General features: G+C 40.1%; 1 protein-coding gene across 1 annotated transcript in view; it reads right to left on the bottom strand.

Moving 5' to 3' along the window:
* LOC122808122 (borealin-2-like) overlaps nt 1-18,383 on the bottom strand; it is a 268,638-nt gene that overhangs the window by 193,309 nt on the left and 56,946 nt on the right. Inside the window, exon 2 of the mRNA XM_044079090.1 lies at nt 5,708-5,836. Within this exon, the coding sequence (XP_043935025.1) occupies nt 5,708-5,836 (129 nt within the window). The remainder of the gene's footprint in view (nt 1-5,707; nt 5,837-18,383) is intronic.

Raw genomic sequence — 18,383 nt, 5'->3', positions numbered from 1 at the left:
CTCACTATCCCTCTCCAAGAGGGATCTTGATGAGTGGATGGGTAATAGAAAGTTCACCCCAGGTATCACTCCAGTGGCTCTACTTAACAGAGGCACTGGGAACCAACGTCTGGCAGCACGATGCCAGGGCACTTCTATGGGCTAGGCTTGTAAAGGCTCCAGGGCCATTAGACTAGTACACACCTCTGAACCCATGTCAATGACACTATTCCAGCAGTGTTAACATTTTTCAGCAAGGAGTTAAAGTGCCCTAGATTCAAGATTTCAAATCCTAAGATGGCACAACCAGACATTTTCAGGTTAGTGGGCATAGGAAGAGCATATAGACTGCCATAATTCGGGCTTATAATTGACCACAACTGGTCACGAGTGATCATATTTAATTGTTAGTGGCTTAGTATTCAGAGGTGTAGTAGTGTTTGGTTGTGGAAACACTGTAAAAGCATTTGGTGGAAGGGAAGCCAGTCTCTAGGGTCACTGTTTCTCATACTTTTGTGCAGAAAAGGAAGTTTTATGCCAGTATTAGGAAGTGTTAGTAATCAAGTCATATAAACAGTCTTGAGCAATCCCTAGTGTTTTTTCCAAAAGGAAACCAACTGATTTGGAGGTATCCATTAACAGTTTAAGGCCTACCTCAGTCATTTGATTACCAGTCTAGAATCTGAAATGGAACCGTTAAGGATAAAGGACCATCTTAATAGATATGAAGTAGAAGACGACCAGGAGCTACATTCTGAAGGTTTGATGCATTATGTACATAGAGCATACGTACTGGGAAAAGTCACTTTACTACTTGAAAGTTTTTTTTTTTTTTTTTTTTTTTTACTTTGTGCACAGTAGCCCAATACCATGGAGTGACAACACTGTAGGATCCTGTGGTGGACAATTCTAATAAAGTTAGCCAATTAATAAAAGCCCATAGCAAACAAAATGAGTGGTGCCACATAGCTTTTAAATTAAAACACATTTGGATTTTGAGCTTTCCATGATTTTACTAATAAGTTTGCCTTGATGGCTTCTTAAACCATCTGAATATTTTGAATATCTTGAATGGAAATAACACTTTAAAATCACACCTCTCTACTAACTTGATCATTCACAATGAGATCTCATCCATTGCTCTAAAAAATGTCAAATGTTACCCTTGGGTTCAACCATCAGGTTAAATAGATTAGTCTCACGACTACTATTTTAGAACCTTACAGGGCATCATACCTACTGTGTAATAGCTTGACAGAAAGCCTGCAAAGGGGGGGGGGGGGAGGGGAAATGTAGTACAAGCTGGCAGCTTTATATCTTGGCCAACTGTTGAACCCATCTTGTGCCTGTGTCTCGAGTACATGTCATTTATTGTACATTTACACATCAGGAGCTGTACTGAACATATAGCTCGAACTCCATATGTTTATGGACTATGTCCCCGATCTCACATGCTCAGTAACTTGTATGCACATGCTGACTACAGTGGCTGACTAGGTACAATATAGACACAAAGACAGCTACTATTGCTACTTTTGACACAATATGGTCCACTCTATCAAGTTTAAATTGTGTGCAGTGATATTTTTTTTTGAACACCAAGCATGAATAGCTGGGATTTTTTTTTTCCGGGGGGGGGGGGGGGGGGCAGTAATTTATGCCAAACAATCTCTTGCACTTCATTTGTTGTATTGAACAGTCTGGGCATCTAATTGCCTAAATAACTTTATGATGTCAAAATTGAGATAGAAACCAAACAAAGTGATTTCGTAGAGTCATGTTTCAATGGTTCAGATAAGAGTAGATGTCCGAGGTACAAACTTCTCTCATTCACAAGGACAGACTGTTGGTAAGGAACATACAACCTTCAGAGATAGCACAGCTTGTACAGGTGTTAAGTGCATTTTTCACAAATTGCACATAAAGGGAGTCATGTCATAGTGAAAAGATTTAGGGGTAAATACCTACATGAAAAAAGTCCCCCATTTTAAAAACTGGAAGTGTTTAGAGCATCAGAGCCTAATTTTGGACACATGCGGTCATACAGGATGGCATACACCTGTCAAGATCAGGGAACAATTTTTGCAGCAGATATCTCGCATTATTTGCCAAACAAGACTTTTGTCAGGTCAAAAATTTAATGGTTCACACACGAGTTCACACATTTGATTCATCTTCAATGGTTGTTAAAGCTAGAAGCGTTATTTTATTGGAAATATTGCTATGTTCCCACAAGATTGAGGTTTGTGAAACATGGTTAAAGAGCAATGACTGAAAACCACATCTGTCAAAATGTCTGTAGCGTTAAACACGTATCAAAAAAAAAAAACCCAAATCAATCCGGTAGAGATGATGGGGATTAAAGATAGTTATGAGACCTGAGATAACTACATGCTCAGTTATAAACACCAATACTACAGACTGTGTAACTATGACAAAGACAACCCTGGAACACAACAGCTGGAGTGTAGAATACCAAAATGTATTGATCCAGATGATGGGGGAATAATAGTGCCTGGGGATTTAACAGACTATTATTGATGCAAGTGGTGACTACAAAACTGTTGGAATGTCATGAGACCTTATGGCAGATTTTATAAGAGGCAGATAAGCCTCCTGGTTTAAAACAAAATGGTTAATATAAAGTTCTTTTTACAAGTACAAGAGTTATGATTATGTAGTATTTTAATCTGTTTGAGTCGAGCATTGGTGCTTTGAGAGTTTTTCATGCATTATTTGTATTTGAATATTCATGATTTTATTTATTGGTTTAGAGAGCGCATGTAATTTGATTTTGTATTTGTGTGCACTTTGATTATGGGTGTTGACGAAGTTCAGTTTTACTAAATTTGAATGCAAGTGCTAAAGAGTTTAGCCTCTATCAGTTTCCTTTATTGCACTGCCTGCAGTTTTTTGTTAAGTTCATTGTGGTTGCTCTTTGAAGTGTGCAATTTGTGTTCACTGCATTTGGCAATGGCAGGAGAGGATTCCACACAAGACACTCTGCTAAACTTGACCACCCATTCAGTTCCTAACCAGTTTGAGAGTTTTGGAGAACAAATTACCTCTATTATTGCCGGAGCCATTCATGAAGGCTTAGCTCTCCACCTAGGCAACAGGAACAGCATCACCTAGGCAACAGTAACAGTCCTGGAGGGAGGAGTGATGACATACATGCAAATCATGTTTCTTCTAATCCAGCTCCAGTTTTTTTGGGCAACTTTCATTCCGAACAATATCAGCCAGAGTGGAAGTGTTTCCAACAATGACCATGGAAAAAAACTTTACACAACGTGTTTCAGGACTTTCCAAATCCTTTTCGTTATTTCTACAGAGAATTTTAGTTCTAAGCAAGTCCACAAGAAACTAATTTTGGCATGGATAATTCTGCTAATTGCAAAAATAATTTTCCAGTACCAAAATAGTTTCATTACAATTAGAAATTTTATATTTAGAAGAAATCAGTTTGAACTGTGTACTGTTTGGGCTTAGAATTTATAAATCCTCTTGTCAAAAAAGGGGATGATTTATAACAGTCGGTGGACTTGCCTACATGAGAATGTTAGTAAAGCATTACAAAGTTGAACTGGACAAACTCAGAAGTCAAATGGAAGTTTTAGACCTAAAAGTGAGAACTTGGTATTTGGGTCTTTTTGTTCATTATATTTTGGCATTTCAGCCAAAGAGCTTCAGTTATTCTCCCCACCTTGTTCCCTACAACCTGGTTTCTAAGGTTCAACGTTTGACACTACTACATGTACAGATTAAATGTAGTGCAATAACACAGAAATGTAATGTCCTAGAGAGCAACAGGAAGACAGTATTAGCTACAAGACCAGAGTCATAACCTTAACAAAAGTAAAAGGAGCAAATGTACGACTAGGTAGGGTTGTAACATGCAAGACATACTGCATACAGTAGAGAAAAAAAAAATGACTGCATCCAAGTCCACTTTTACTAAAATGTGATCGTTATTTTATAGAATGCACACTGTTTGCACCATACCACCATTTAGGTATAAAACAGAAATTATCGTACTGAAACCTCCTTTTAATATCAGCAGGAAAAGATGCATGGCCATATTTAGTATTAGGACAACTAGCCTACATCAAGAGCATAGATGATATTAAAATTCATTGTCAAAACTGGCAAGTGCCTCTTGTGGCATAACATAAGATTTACTAGAAGTTTATTTCCAACCAACATACTAGAAAGTTTTAAGAAGCAGGCTGTGAAACAGCCTGAAGAGTGAGGCCTTCCGGGCCTATATTCTAAGAGCTTGTCACCTTGTGGGTGCCCCTTCCTTCCATGTTTATTCCTTATTTCTCCTCCTTTTAGTTTTAAACTTGTGTTGCCTAGATCCTGGTGTCTAGAACAGACCATAACATTTTTATATTTCTGTAAACCCCCAGATACCTTAGGAAATTTCCCTGTCCACAAAAATGGTGTTGTCCACAGGGAGTTTCCATGTTGCCGAGGAATGTAGCAAAATAAATAAAAGACTTTCAGGTTTGCTTGTCACTGAAAATTCCAATGAGACATTTTCTAGTGCCCATCCACAATTTTGCATCAGCTTGGTCCCATTTAAAATCAACACTACACATGCAGTCATTGGTCATTCCCAGCAACCAGTTTTATTATTGAAATAATCTGGGCCTTAAAAGCTAGCAAGTGTGTCCAACTTCAACAATGAAATAGCTTGCAAGACTGCTGCCTTCATCTTTGAGCTCCAGTCTTTTCTAGAAAGAATTACCCATAGCTATTTTTTCAACTTGTAATCCATGCCAATGTTCTATTTTGAAATAAGTCTCAACTCATCTTGGAGACACCAGACAGAGACACCAGACAGAGACACCAGACAGAGACACCAGACAGAGACACCAGACAGAGACACCAGACAGAGACACCAGACAGAGACACCAGACAGAGACACCAGACAGAGACACCAGACAGAGACACCAGACAGAGACACCATTCCACCTCTAAGGTTTTATTTTAAGATCGGTATTGCTACAAAATTAATGTAGAAGGGTTGGGAATTCCAAATAAGGCACATTGGATGGCCAAATACTAGTTCTATATTAAATTGCTACTTTATCTTAATACTCAGGTTATTCTTGGATCAAGGTTGCAGAACTGCATTTACTTTGTAGGCTTCCCCTTAAAAAGCTCCTGTCTGCACAGTAAAGCTCCATTAAACACAGTAGTCCTGTAAAACTGGAAATCCCAACTCACCCTAAAACCTAGCCATCTACATAAAACTGTGGCTTTTATCAGTTATGGTCAGGGAGCTGGTCTCTGAGCATCTGTAAAGAAATGAAGGAATGTAAGTAAATATAGAAATGGCCATAAGGTCCACTGGCTATCCTACCTAGCTTATATAGGAGGGAAGAATCCTCCATTTACCAAGAATTTTTAGAGTAGGGGTAGTTCTAGATATACATACTCCTTACAGTGACTTAGGAAGACTTATGTCCTTGAAAGACACTTTACCTTGAAGTTGGCAGAACCACCATTCATCTCCACCTCCATAAATACATTGGTTCTCAAAAACTAATAGAATTCCTTGGGGGGGGGGGGTAGGGCTAGCCAGATTGGGTTCTGGATATATAAATGAACCTTTAAAGTGAAAGTAGATTTTTCCAAACTGCACATAGCGTAGGAGGAAAGCATCTCTGGAGGATATACAGCAAACTGGAAACCTGTGAAGTTTCATACAAACACCCACCTTGTAAATCCTTCAACTTAGTTTGCCTTGTAGACAATGGAATCCTTAATAAGTTGACAAGAAACAACTTCTCTGCACTGACCAGCAGATCTTTCTTCTGGTTTTTCATTTCATTGATTCGATCTCTTCCTGTGGAGGAAAGGATAATAGTATCAGTATACAAGCACAATCACGCAATTAAAGTTGAGCACGCATACAGTTACAGAATGACAACTTCAGAATTGAAGCTCCACGAAGTCGGCACATTCTAGAACTTGGTAAACTGCTGCTAAACCTTTTCCACTAACTGAACATGGCTTCCAGGCTTGCAAATAAATTTCAAGCATTGGCATTAATGCCCTTCTAAGCCTGCCAATATACCACAAATTGTTCCTATAATAAAAAAAAAAAAAAAAAAAAAAAAAGTGTCCAGGCTGATCTTCAAAATATCTAAACTAGTGCTTACTTTAATGCAATTTGACAGTCTGTTCCATCTGCTCTGTCAGAGAACCAATTGGTACACTTCTCATTCCTATAGAATCTTGGTACACTTCTCATTCCTATAGAATCTTGGTCTGAGGATACTCTGATAACCCTAAATAGTCCCAGAGATAGTTGCCTCTAAATGCCCTATATACCCGAATAAGATCTCCCTGCCCTATATACCCGAATAAGATCTCCTCTTAAATATGTATATGGAGACTGACTTAAATTTTCACATACATGGATGCACTTGATACATTTCCACTGTACTTTCCAGTTTACTTATGCATCCATACTCCAGTTGGAGTCTTAACTGAATTCAAACAATTGCTTCATTTATTTCCTAAAATTTAGGAATTTTATACAGCCTAAAGTTCTGCAACTATCACCAACTAATTGGTTGATAGGATTAGTGTGCTGCATTAAAATATTCACCTTTCAATTTAAGGCTCCCAGATCTCATGTGTTTAGTTCTGATGTATCAGCATATTATTCTCTGGTGCCTAAAACGGTCAGTTAAGTCAAGTTCTTTTGCTGACATGCCCTGTCTATATTACAGTTTACCGAATTTCAAGTCACCTACATACAGACTGTAGAACACCTCAGATGGAAAAGATTGCATCTATCAGACCTATCTAAAGTATTTGCATAGGACAGAGCCCTGTGGGACACCCTTACTGTACCCAAGAATTTCACCCGTCCAATTGCTTATACTTGCCATGGCCTATTTGTAAGTCATGTAGCTATCCATCTTAAGATGGAATAAATGCCTAGTTCTAATTTATTGGTCAGTATTTTTGTGTGTACAACCCTGTCAACTGCTGAAGTTACATCTATATAAAACAATTTTTCCATTCATGGCGATTATATTGTTATAAATATGCTACAGGCGGTAATAGTTCAACTTTCAACATATGCATACTGATGTATGATTTGAAGTCCCAACTTTTCTAGTTCTGACAATAACTTACCTAATATTACCTTCCGTTTTATTTTTCTAAAACATGAAATTAGACTTAAGGGTCTTGTTACACCCCTTTCCCTTAAAGACTTCCAAGTCCACATTTCCAATCTTGAGGAACTCTCTCCTTATCTATACAACCTAGTAAATGATAAAATTGTACTGCAAGTTCTTGTTGAAGTATTCTCATGTCATTATTATTCAGTCTCCTCCTTGTGCTTTTGTTTTGATCCAGTTTGGTTCTCAGTATAATCTAATTTGAATTCAGTATCTGCAGTTACCAGGATGTCAGTAGGATAACTTATCACCCCCTTTATGGAGCCAAACCATTTTGCATAAGATACTGTAAATCTTTATAACTTTGCTGGAGAACAAACAAAACAGTGTAGATTCTAAACTTTGTCTGGAAGGAGTAAAAATAAGTTGCGCTCAATCTCTAGATTTTTTCATTTCTTATATTTCACTCTCAATCTTAAATCAGGTAAGTTGTTCTTATGAAGTGTATGCCCCCCCCCCCCCAGTTGTATATCTAGATCCCAATACTAAACATTTAGATTTTTTTGTACTCAGTTTCTCCTTCAAACCTTCACATTCCTTCTGCAGTTTTTGCACTGAATGCACCACTTATATTAGGTTTTAATTAGGGGCCATTTTGCTTTCATGTGGTTTGTCTTTTCGGCTTTTTCCTGGTAAGGGGTTGCCACAGCGGAACTCCGGTCCACTAATGATTGGCAGTAGATTTTTACAAAACGCCGAGGTGCCAGCTCAACGTCCAACATTCAACGAAGGCACGCCCATTTACACATGCATGTCTTTTCGAATGCTACCCAACCGCGGAGAAGACATGCAGACTCCACACAGAAGGCACTCCCAAGCTATGCCGAGAATTGAACGGGAGAACCTCTTGCTGTGAAGTAACAATGCTACCGCTTCATATAACAATGCTACCACTTCATATAATCTGTAATTATCTGTGCATTGCTTTAGATTTCAGCATGGCAGAATTATCTAGCACTAAATTTAGCTTTATAACTCCATGATCACTGCACAGTGATAAAAAAAAGTTTTACTAACTATCTGAAGCAACTGGTTGTTCCTTAACATGTGAATATTTTCCTTACTAATGTTGAACTATATTCCAGTCTACTTTAAACCCGCAGCCACCATTATTCTTCCCTCCCATGTTTCATGCATCTTTCAACTTTTCGGGTTTAAAAGCCCGCATTTGCAGTAATTTCCCACCTTTCCTGCTACTAGTCTAGTCCAGACACAGACTTTCTGTATCCAGGACTGTTTGTAAGCTTCTGAGCAGTGCCAAAGTCTGCTCTTCAATTTTTCCCCTTAGATTTGCTAGTTCTCTCCTCTCCTGCACTTTTACTAGCTTATTAGTCTAGTACTTTACCAGACTTATTATTGTAGCACACAAGTGCTACCAGCACTAAATGTTCTACAAGGAAACAGCTCCAGTACTCATCAATGCCCACCCCTCCAGGCATGTCTAAAGGTCAGTTCCCTGTGCTTTCTCCTATTAAGATGGTGAACTTGGGCATCCTGAGGGAATGTAGCAACTGCCACATGTACACCAACAACCCTGTCCGCTTACCTGCCAACTTGCAAGAGATGCACATATATCAGCCAAGACTGGAATATCTGATCTGGTCAAGAGAAGGTCAACACTTGCACCAAACCACATGAAACACACAGCTCTAGAACACACACCAGCATCTCCTTCACATAAAAACACAAACCAAACACCCACCTTCACAGAGGCTCTCAATAAAACTCTACTCAAACAGCAGAGACCTCCAAGGCAGAAACACACTACCACAACACTAATCACTTGACACACAACTCTCCTAAACAGTGTGTCACTCAACCAAAGGAATATAAAAACTTGGTAGAGCCAGCAACCAGTGGACAATAATCCGTTTATTGAAGGAAGGAGAAAGAACATACTGGTTTTGGCCGTTAGGCCTTCCTCAGTGTCCGACACCGTGGAAGGCCCAACGGCCGAAACCAGTATGTTCTTTATCATTCTTCCTTCAATAAACGGATTGTTCACTGGTTGCTGGCTCTACCAAGTTTTTGTATTCCTCTGATGTTCCTGAGCCATGCAGTAGCCGTACGTGCAGGGGTCTGACTGAATCCACTCAACCAAAGCCCACAAGGCAAAACAGCATGCCCAACATATCAAGTCACACTGATATCCCACTCACTAGGTTGAATAAGGAGAAAGTAACAGTAAGCTGCCTATCAGGTGCCAGGATCTGCCACAACACACAAACTCAGGTCCTTCAACAACAGGTACAAATATGACTGTCATTGTACATGTGGGTGTAAATGACCTGAGATGTAAATCCCTGGACTACATGAGGAGAGACAGAGGAGCTCTTAGATTATGTAGCCCAGGTGGGTATGACCCTAGTCCTGAGCAGCATCCTACCATCACCCAGAATGATACCACAGCAAAAGCAGAAAATGATGGATTTAAACAACTGGCCAAGTTTCTAGTGTCCTTATAAGGTGATCCAGTGTCTGCCTGGGATGACATGACTGACAGACCTCGATGCTTTGCCAGAGATGGCCTGCATCTGCCACCCCTGGGCTTTCGGATACTGGCAAAAGGCTCTTGCCACCCTTATAGTGCCTTTTTTAAGTGGTGTTCCAAAGACCAACTTACCACCACAACAGCTACAAACTAATGCAATTTGAGGGTCATGCTGCTCAATGCTAGAAGTCTACATCTCAAAATGCACTCTCAAAACACTCCTTAAAATGAAGAACAAATCGATATTTGTGCTGTAACAGAGACCTGATTCAAGGCAGCAGAAAGCACCCCTGCACTACCAGACTACAACGCATTCCACACCTTTCGGTCCCAGAACTTGGACTGAAGCTCCAAATGCAGTAGTGTTTCCATATTCATAAAGGATGCACACACCAAGACTGGTAGCCCTACATAAAGCATTTGAGATGCTTCAGGTGCAGCTAACCAGACAGCTATTCAGGTTGTAGCCTGCTATAGGTCCCAAACCATGCTCCAAGACTCACTCCCATGTTCCTAAGCACCCTGGAGAATATTAGGGTCCAATCTAACACTCTTATACTGGGAGACTTCAACTACCCCTCCATTAACTGGGAAAACTACTCCTGTACCAATACACTTCCCCAACATTTCCTGGAATTAATTCCAAATGACCTGGACCCGCTCGTTCTTACCCCCACTAGAGGTAGCAACATCCTTGACTTTATCAGTAACATGGGCTACCATTGCTCGACACCAGTAGCCAACTCCTCCCTGGTTAGATCAGACCACAAACTAATCACCTTGGAAATCCACATCCCTACCCCCCCACCCCCGCAAAGGTAACCACCATGAAAAACCATCTCCAAAGCTAACTTTGGGCTCCTAAAAACAGAGGTGGCCAACTTCACGGCAACCATGCAAATAGAGAGCAGTTGCATGACTGCCAAATCATATACCAATGCAGTGTATGAATACACACAAATGCATAGATCTCGCCATACCCAATAGAACCAAGATGCTCTCCTCCAAAAAGAGGAAGCCAATCTGGTGGTCCCCTGCCATAAACAAACTCTACAACAGGAGGAGGAACCAGATGCAGAATAAGATGAAGTCCCAAGACTGGAAACTCTTACTCCCTTATCTTCAGAGAGCTCCCTTATCAGTCTCAACAAAAAGTTGAGATCCCTCATTAAATCCTCCAAAGCTAGCTATGAAAACAGAATTGCAGCCTGATAGTAAAGACAACCACATGGCCTTCTATAGTTTTTAAAGAATCTCCATGGCAATACTCAGATTTGCTATGAGCTACTGCACAAGGGTACCTCCTATATATAGAGCCAACAGATATTGAAAATATACTGGCTGACAGATTCAGTGCGAACTCTACCCCTCTCTCACCCCCCCCCCCCACACACAAAGGGCCAATCACAATACCAGAAGATTGCCAGGCACCCAGTACTACTGCTGCACAGGTAAAGAAAACAAAAAAACAAAAAAAAAAAAACAGTACTGTCCAAGGCCATGAATACAGCTTCTATGGGACCTGACAATATCCCTGGCTGTATTCCACATGAACTAGAGTGAACTGGCACCTCACCTGTGTGCCCTGTTTAATCACAGCCTCACCTCAGGCTTTGTCCCTACCGAATGCCACACTGCTAGTGTCATACCTCTCCACAAAGGAGCGACTACAGACCCTGGGAAATATCGCCCCATTAGCCTGATGATTCAGATATGCAAAGCTATGGAACACATCATGGACCTAATAAACAAGGATATAGGGAATCTCCAAACTCTCCCACATAGTTTGGTTTTGTGAAGGGTAGCTCATGCCTGCTCAACTTCGAGTCACTCACCAGAGCTGTGATGAAGGCAAGGTGGTTCATACAGCCTACCTTGGTTTGGCAAAGGCCTTCAATACCATTCCCCACTCAGGAATCACAGAAAAACTCACTAAGCTAGACATCAACCCCTAAAAATCACTCTGTGGGTTGCAAATTGTCTCAAACTGTCTCACAGATAGAGCCCACAGTGCGAGTGGCAGACTCCAAGTCAGACTGCCAACCAGTCATGAGTGGAGTCTCACAGGGATTTGTCCTGGGTCCTCTCCTGCTTGGTATCTACTTCTCTGAAGTCCAGGCCAACATGAAGGACTTTGGCTGACAAGTTCACAGATGATTGTAAGTTGGAAGCTATTAACTCCAAGTGATGTTGACATCCTACAGAAAGGCCTCACAGACAAACGACTGGTGTCAAAACCATTGCCTTAAGCTCAATGCCAAAAAATGTGTCATCATCCACTTTGGGAAAAACCTGGTTCCAATGAATTACATTGATGGTAGTCCACTGAACACAGAAGGCATTATAAAGAGATCTGGGAACACAGGTTGACAGCAACCCATCTCATTACTAATGGTTTTGCATCCAGGAAGAAAGAGGTCATAGTCTCCCTCTACTCTTCCCTCATTAGGCTAATCATAAAGTACAATGCCCCATTTGGCATGTACCTCACTAGACACCTGCAGTAACTGGAGTGGCCACAAAAGTACCTCACAAAGAGGATCCTAGGCTTTAAACACTTGTCCTAGGGTCTATGTTATAACAAACCCAAAACAGTGAAAATGTAAATGCGAACTACCAGAACAGCAATTTTTTTTTTCCAGGGAAGGAAAAAAAAAAAAAAAAAAAAAAAAACACACACACACTAAACACCATTTTAAGTGAGGGGCTTCACTCCCACACCCTCCTACTTAAATATACCAACTCAGAGATCGCACTAGAGTGTTGTAAACAGTAAAGTGATGGAAGCGGCCAAGCAACTTTTCCCAGGGAAATAATTCACTAAAAAGATGCTTTATCATTTTGCGTTTTCAGCATTTACAGTTCGACCAAGATGCATTCTGATAGGAACCCTTGTCCTATATAGACAGGCTCAAAAAACTCCCACGTGTTCTCTGTCTCATATCGCCTACTTAGAGGCGATCTCTGCTCTACTTACAAAGCCATGTCTGACCCAGCTCGGTTAGAAATGCTACATCTAAAAGAAATCCCGATCCATCTGCACCACATGCTTGAGACACCTCAACTTCATTACCACAATCAACAGAACATGCTGGAGGGACAGGTTCATAACCCAGAGACTGCCCATCCTATGGAATAGACTTCCCATACATGTCAAGCAGAGCATCTCACTGGCCCTCTTCAAGAGAGATCTTGATGAGGACGGGAAATAGAAAATTCACCCCGGGGATCACTCCAGTGGCTCTACTCAGACGCACTGGGAACCAAGGTCAGGCGGCACGATGCCAGGGTAATCCTATGGGCTAGGCTTTTAAAGGCTCCAGGCCAGTTAGCCTAGTACACACCTATGAACTTCTTTAGGTCATCATTACTTGATAGTCTATACACTCTAACAATTGTATGTTCCAGGGTTGGGTTGTCTTTATTAAACATCAATATTGTAATTACATGTTCAATGTCAGTCTATGTCTCAACTATCCTTAATCCCCATCACAACACCTCAGCCTGATTTTTTTGTTAGCATCTCTCATAGTAAAATGATTTGTACTATGACAGAACTGTTTAGTTATTTGTTTTGACAATTACAAATATCAATCTTGTAGGAACATAGCAAATTTTGCAGTAAAAAATTAATGTTCCTAGCATTAACTATTGCATTAATGCTGCGATCTGTGAACTGTTTTTGACCTGGCAAAAATCCTGCCTTCTGTTTGCCAAACATAGCAAATATCTGCTGCAAAAATTCTATTCCCTGATCTTTACAAATGCATGCCATCCTGTCTGAACACATGTATATATCATTTAGGCATTCGAAGGCTCATATCACATCCTCTATTTTTGCTCCTAGCGCTCCTAGCAAGCATAACACTATTCAATCTTCATTATCTTCTCTGCAAATTAAGTTCCTGTAATAACAATTTCCAATTGGAACACATTTTCTTACCAAATACATTTTCTTACCAAATACGAAGAGTCTAGCTTCTAATTCAGTAATACATGTCCAATCAATTGCTAGAGAGGAATTATCTTAAATTACCATTGGTCTTAATACCACCGTTTTCATTGAGTATTACATTTCCAAGTATGCAATTCAAATCCAGCTGGCTTTGTACATCCACAGCTTGGCAATCCTTCCATGTTCAGTTCGGATTTCTTCCTTTTCACCTGCCTTCTTTTCCTTCTTTCTGTAGGCTGAAGGTTTTCTGCCATCATTCCCTGTAATCTGTGTATTGCATAAATCAGTTCTTTTAAGTATGAATTCTCTTTCTCCCTCTTCCTCATTTGTTGTGAACGTTTCTAAATGCTCTGAATCCTCATATTGCAGAGTAGAATTCTGGATACAGCTAAAGTGATCTTGTTTCATAGGGGTTGAATAATAGAACACATGTAAGAGGGGAAGTGTCTACTATTTGCTCATGGTCTAACATTTCACCAGTCCAGTCAAATATATGGGTTTATGCAGCCTGGCCATTTCTGACTAGATTCACTGTAGAGCCTGCCTACAACTCCCCCTCCATTCCCACCTCCAGGTAGGATTTTTACATTTGTTTTTTTTATCCCCACAGCCTGTTCAGGTTTCTCCTACTATACAGTTACTTAAACTGTGGCATCTCTCTGCCAGAAGCTGTCCAGCTTGCCATATTTTAAATGGCATCTTCTTAGAAACAAGTGGTTGCACCTATATGGATTCCCCCTGCCTCCTCCTCTCTGCATTTGCCAATCTGTTCTTATGACTTCTGGTGCTACACTCAAATCCCTCTACCCTATAGGAATCTGGCATTTCCAGAACTTCACACTGTTACTGTTCTCTGCACCCCTGTATTCTACTACCACTGCTTGCTCAAGCTTGCAAAAATTAATTCTGGTACTATTTCCCTACTTCTTTCCAACTACATCTTCCCCACTTCCCACTCTCTTTAAAGGATTCATGTGTTTGATTTTCATACAGTTTCAAGCTTTGGGAAAATGAATCAAGTAGCAGTATGTTAAAGTAGTGTTGCCTTCTGTATTGCTTGTGTAGGCAAATGGGCAAGAGTTTGTTACATTTTACAGGCTCTTATACAGGTCCTGAAGAGGAGCAGCAGTGGAGCCCTACATTAATCCAGTAGGGTGAGCTCTGCAGTGTCCAGTCAATGTTTAGACCTGGGATTCTTAAGGAGGTAGCTTGGATAATCTTTTGAATGGAACAAGGTGCCATCTCTGTAAAGAGTTTCATTGGTCTATTTGCAAGCCACTTCCCTGGATGGCTGTCAACTCACTTAGTTTTGGCAGGGATAGTGTTCTTGCTGTGAATTGGTGCACTGTTAAAATATGCCCACTAGATTATATATTCTAAAGGTTTCTCAGCGTTTACATTTTTATCCTAACATGGAGGGGAGAGAGTAGTTAGGCTTCCGGGTTGTGTGTTGCCTCCAGCTCATTTGTAATTTTAATCTTTCTCCTTGGATTTGACAAAACTGGACCTGCCACTTGTATTTTCATTTCAAGAAATTTGTGCAAATCCAAATCAAGTCATAGTACTGTCTGCTTACAGTTTGTAAAGTAGGATTACTTCTATGAAAGGATGCCCAAGTCAACTTCCTTATACCTAAACACTTCTACTGGCTGAATGCCAAGTTCTCTCCTGAGACCTGGCAAAAGCATTAGCAATCCCACTTTTAATCCTTTGCTATCCATGCAATATGAGAATTCTAAACTTTTGCTCATTAGATCAAATAAACTTTTGGTTAATTTTCAGTTTTGCAATACACAGAGGAAACTGTGGCTTGGATCTCCCCTGGCTTCCAATCCAGATTCTTGACCCAGAATTCATTAAATTCCCCAGAGCACCATATGACACATTCATTCCTGGGGAGGTGGTGGTAGATGAACTTGCTGGGCGTGGGAATCATTTGCACTGTGACCTAGGTCTTCCGATTAAGCTCTAGTTTTCCCCTGAGCATGACCAATCATGCCCCACAGTCAATGGGTCCATGCAATTCATGTCCACATCTCCATGTGCAATGTATTCTTTCAGCCCCATTCTTAGATCTAGTCCCATGAGCCCCAGTCTAGGCCTAGAACACCAGCAACAAAACTCTGGTCACCAGTGTCATAACCTGGGCTTCATCCCTCTAACAACTGAGGGAACTATGGCCTAGATGTTGTTTCAATTTCCATTCATGCTTAGTTTTTTTTTTTTTATATTTTGTTAAACCAAGTCAACTAGAAGAGAGTCCCTTTTCAGTGGTGAACCAGGAGGGCTGTCTGGTTAGATTGACTTACTCAGAATCTCACAATACGCAAATGCAAAAAAAAAAAAAAAAAAAAAAAAAAAACAGTATACACTAGACTACAGCCATAATCCTCTGTGCCATCTGTGACCGGAGTTATTGCTAGCTATGCTAGGAGAAATCGGGCAGCAGATGTGTAACATATCTGAAATTTTGTAAAGAATTATATGTCATTTGTATATTGAACTGATTTGTACAGATCAGTATGTAAAAGGTGCTTGTGTTAAAATGTGTGTACTGCTGGACAAAAAAGAAATATACATGCATATCAGACTGTACTGTTGTAACTGTGGAAATTTTATTTTTATTTTACATTTGTTGACCGGGATAGTCCAGCTGGATATATGTCCATTTTCAGTGGAGGCCCGGGGAGAAAAGCTCCAAGAGACAATTAAACAGAACATACAGACAAACTTTGGTACATATTTCACCTAGATCCTTTAAGGTATCTAGTTAATGACACTGGTATAAATTGCAGACACTTCTAGATTTAGTTACAGACCGATACACATTTCAACTAGATCCAGTAGGGTATCTAGTTATTGACACATAGGTATGGGCTGCAGACACTAGACTGATACAGTTGCAATAGTCATTAAACAGTATTACATTGTTATATGAATATTATCATAACTTTGATATGTTACATGTTTATATGCAAGTAACAGATAGGACTCCAGTTTAGGACAATAGTTACCATAGTACTGAAGTGGTGCAAGTATTAGTCTGGAGTAGAGCATAGACATAACCATTTGTTACGGAGGAAGTTGCGGGTAGTTTTTTTAAATTTAGGCAGTGAGGTTATCAGGGATAAGGATGTGAGTAGGGAGTTCCAGATTTTGGCCACATAAGAGGAGTAAAGGGAATCTCCTGCATGGTTGTTGGATCTAGTAACAGCTAACTGTAGTTTATCAGTTGAGCGGAGTTGCCTGGAACATGAATATTGTTGGATAATGTTACCCAGTGAAGGAGATATTTAAGAGTATCTTGCGAGTAGTAACTAGCTGACTATAGATAAATAAGTTAGGTAGTTCCATCCAACCCAATTGCTTTAGGTTTAGGCAGTGATGAGTTCTATATGAGCTGTTGTTGGCAAATTTGGCTGGCTGACTGATTGTAGCAGGTTGTCATTTTATTGATTTCTGTTTTGGATAAGTTAATCAGGATGGGTGAGGCATACAGTAGTGTTGAGAGAAGGTGTGAACGTGCAATTGTAGTTCTAGCATTATGGGTCAGGAATGCTTTGTGCTTGTAGAGGCTGCCTAGCTTTTTGTTGGTATTTTTAATGGCCAGATTAATATGTACATCAAACTTGAGTTTATTATCAATAGTAATGCCAAGTAGTTTAGTCTGGGTATCAGGTGATATGGGGGTACCATTATTAGAGTGGATAGTAAAGGTGCATGTGGGGGCAGTTGTAGTGGACGGATAGAATAGCAGAAGCTTGTTTTTTTGGGGTTGAGGATTAAGCCATTCTCAGTGAGCCATGTTTCCACTGAGTGAAAGTTATCCTGGGTATTTTTGTGGAGGTCTAGTAAAGTAGGGGCATTAGATATTATAGTTGAATCGTCTGCATATTGTACAAGGGTTGAACTTTTTGTAAAAATTGAGAATAGCAAGGGGCCTAGTATAGATCCCCGAGGAACTCGGGTAGAGTGGAGATAAGTTATTATTCCATAGTACTGCCTGTTGTCTATTGTTAAGGTAGTCTCTAAACCAGGAGACTGACAAGTTATCAAGGCCTAGGTTTACAAGATGGGAGATTAATTTTTCATGGTTAACCATATCAAATGCCTTTGATAGGTCAAGGAAGAGGGCTTAAGAAAGTTTACCATTATTCCTGTTGTGATTAATGGTGGGCTGAAGAAAGTTTACCATTATTCCTGTTGTGATTAATGGTATCTGTGAATGCTAGCAGGGCAGTAGTGGTGCTATGTCCTGACCGAAACCCATGTTGTGTATGAGATAGGAGCCCTTGATCCGTGAGATGTGTCATTAATTGATGGTGGATACATTTTTCTAATATTTTAGAAAGTGGGGATAGTATTGCTATTGGTCTAGTTAGATATGTCGTAAGAATTTCCCCCTTTGTGTAGGGGTATAATATAGGCAGTTTTCCAGATCAAGGGTACTGAACCTTCTGATATGGATCGGTTAAATTAGGATTGAGACTAGTTTAGCCATTTGCTGCTAGTTTTAAGAATTCATTGGGGAGGGAATATGCTGCTATTGTTGTTGGTTTTAGTTGGGATAGTAGTTTTCTTATCTAGGAGGTCGAGGTGGGTTGTAGCTTAAATGTGGGGCTGTTTGGTTTGGGGGAAATACTAGTAGTATTTCTATAGGTTTGATTTTGGACAAGAGCAAGTACAGTTTCAGTAAAGAATGAGTTAAATGATTCAGCTAGGTTTTCTTTTGTTAAACCTGTTTTGTTGG

The sequence above is a fragment of the Protopterus annectens genome, chromosome 8.part0 (genome assembly GCF_019279795.1).
Source record: "Protopterus annectens isolate FY-2018-M chromosome 8.part0, PAN1.0, whole genome shotgun sequence".
Lineage (NCBI taxonomy): Eukaryota > Metazoa > Chordata > Ceratodontiformes > Protopteridae > Protopterus > Protopterus annectens.
This window is presented reverse-complemented; position numbering and strand designations above follow the sequence as displayed.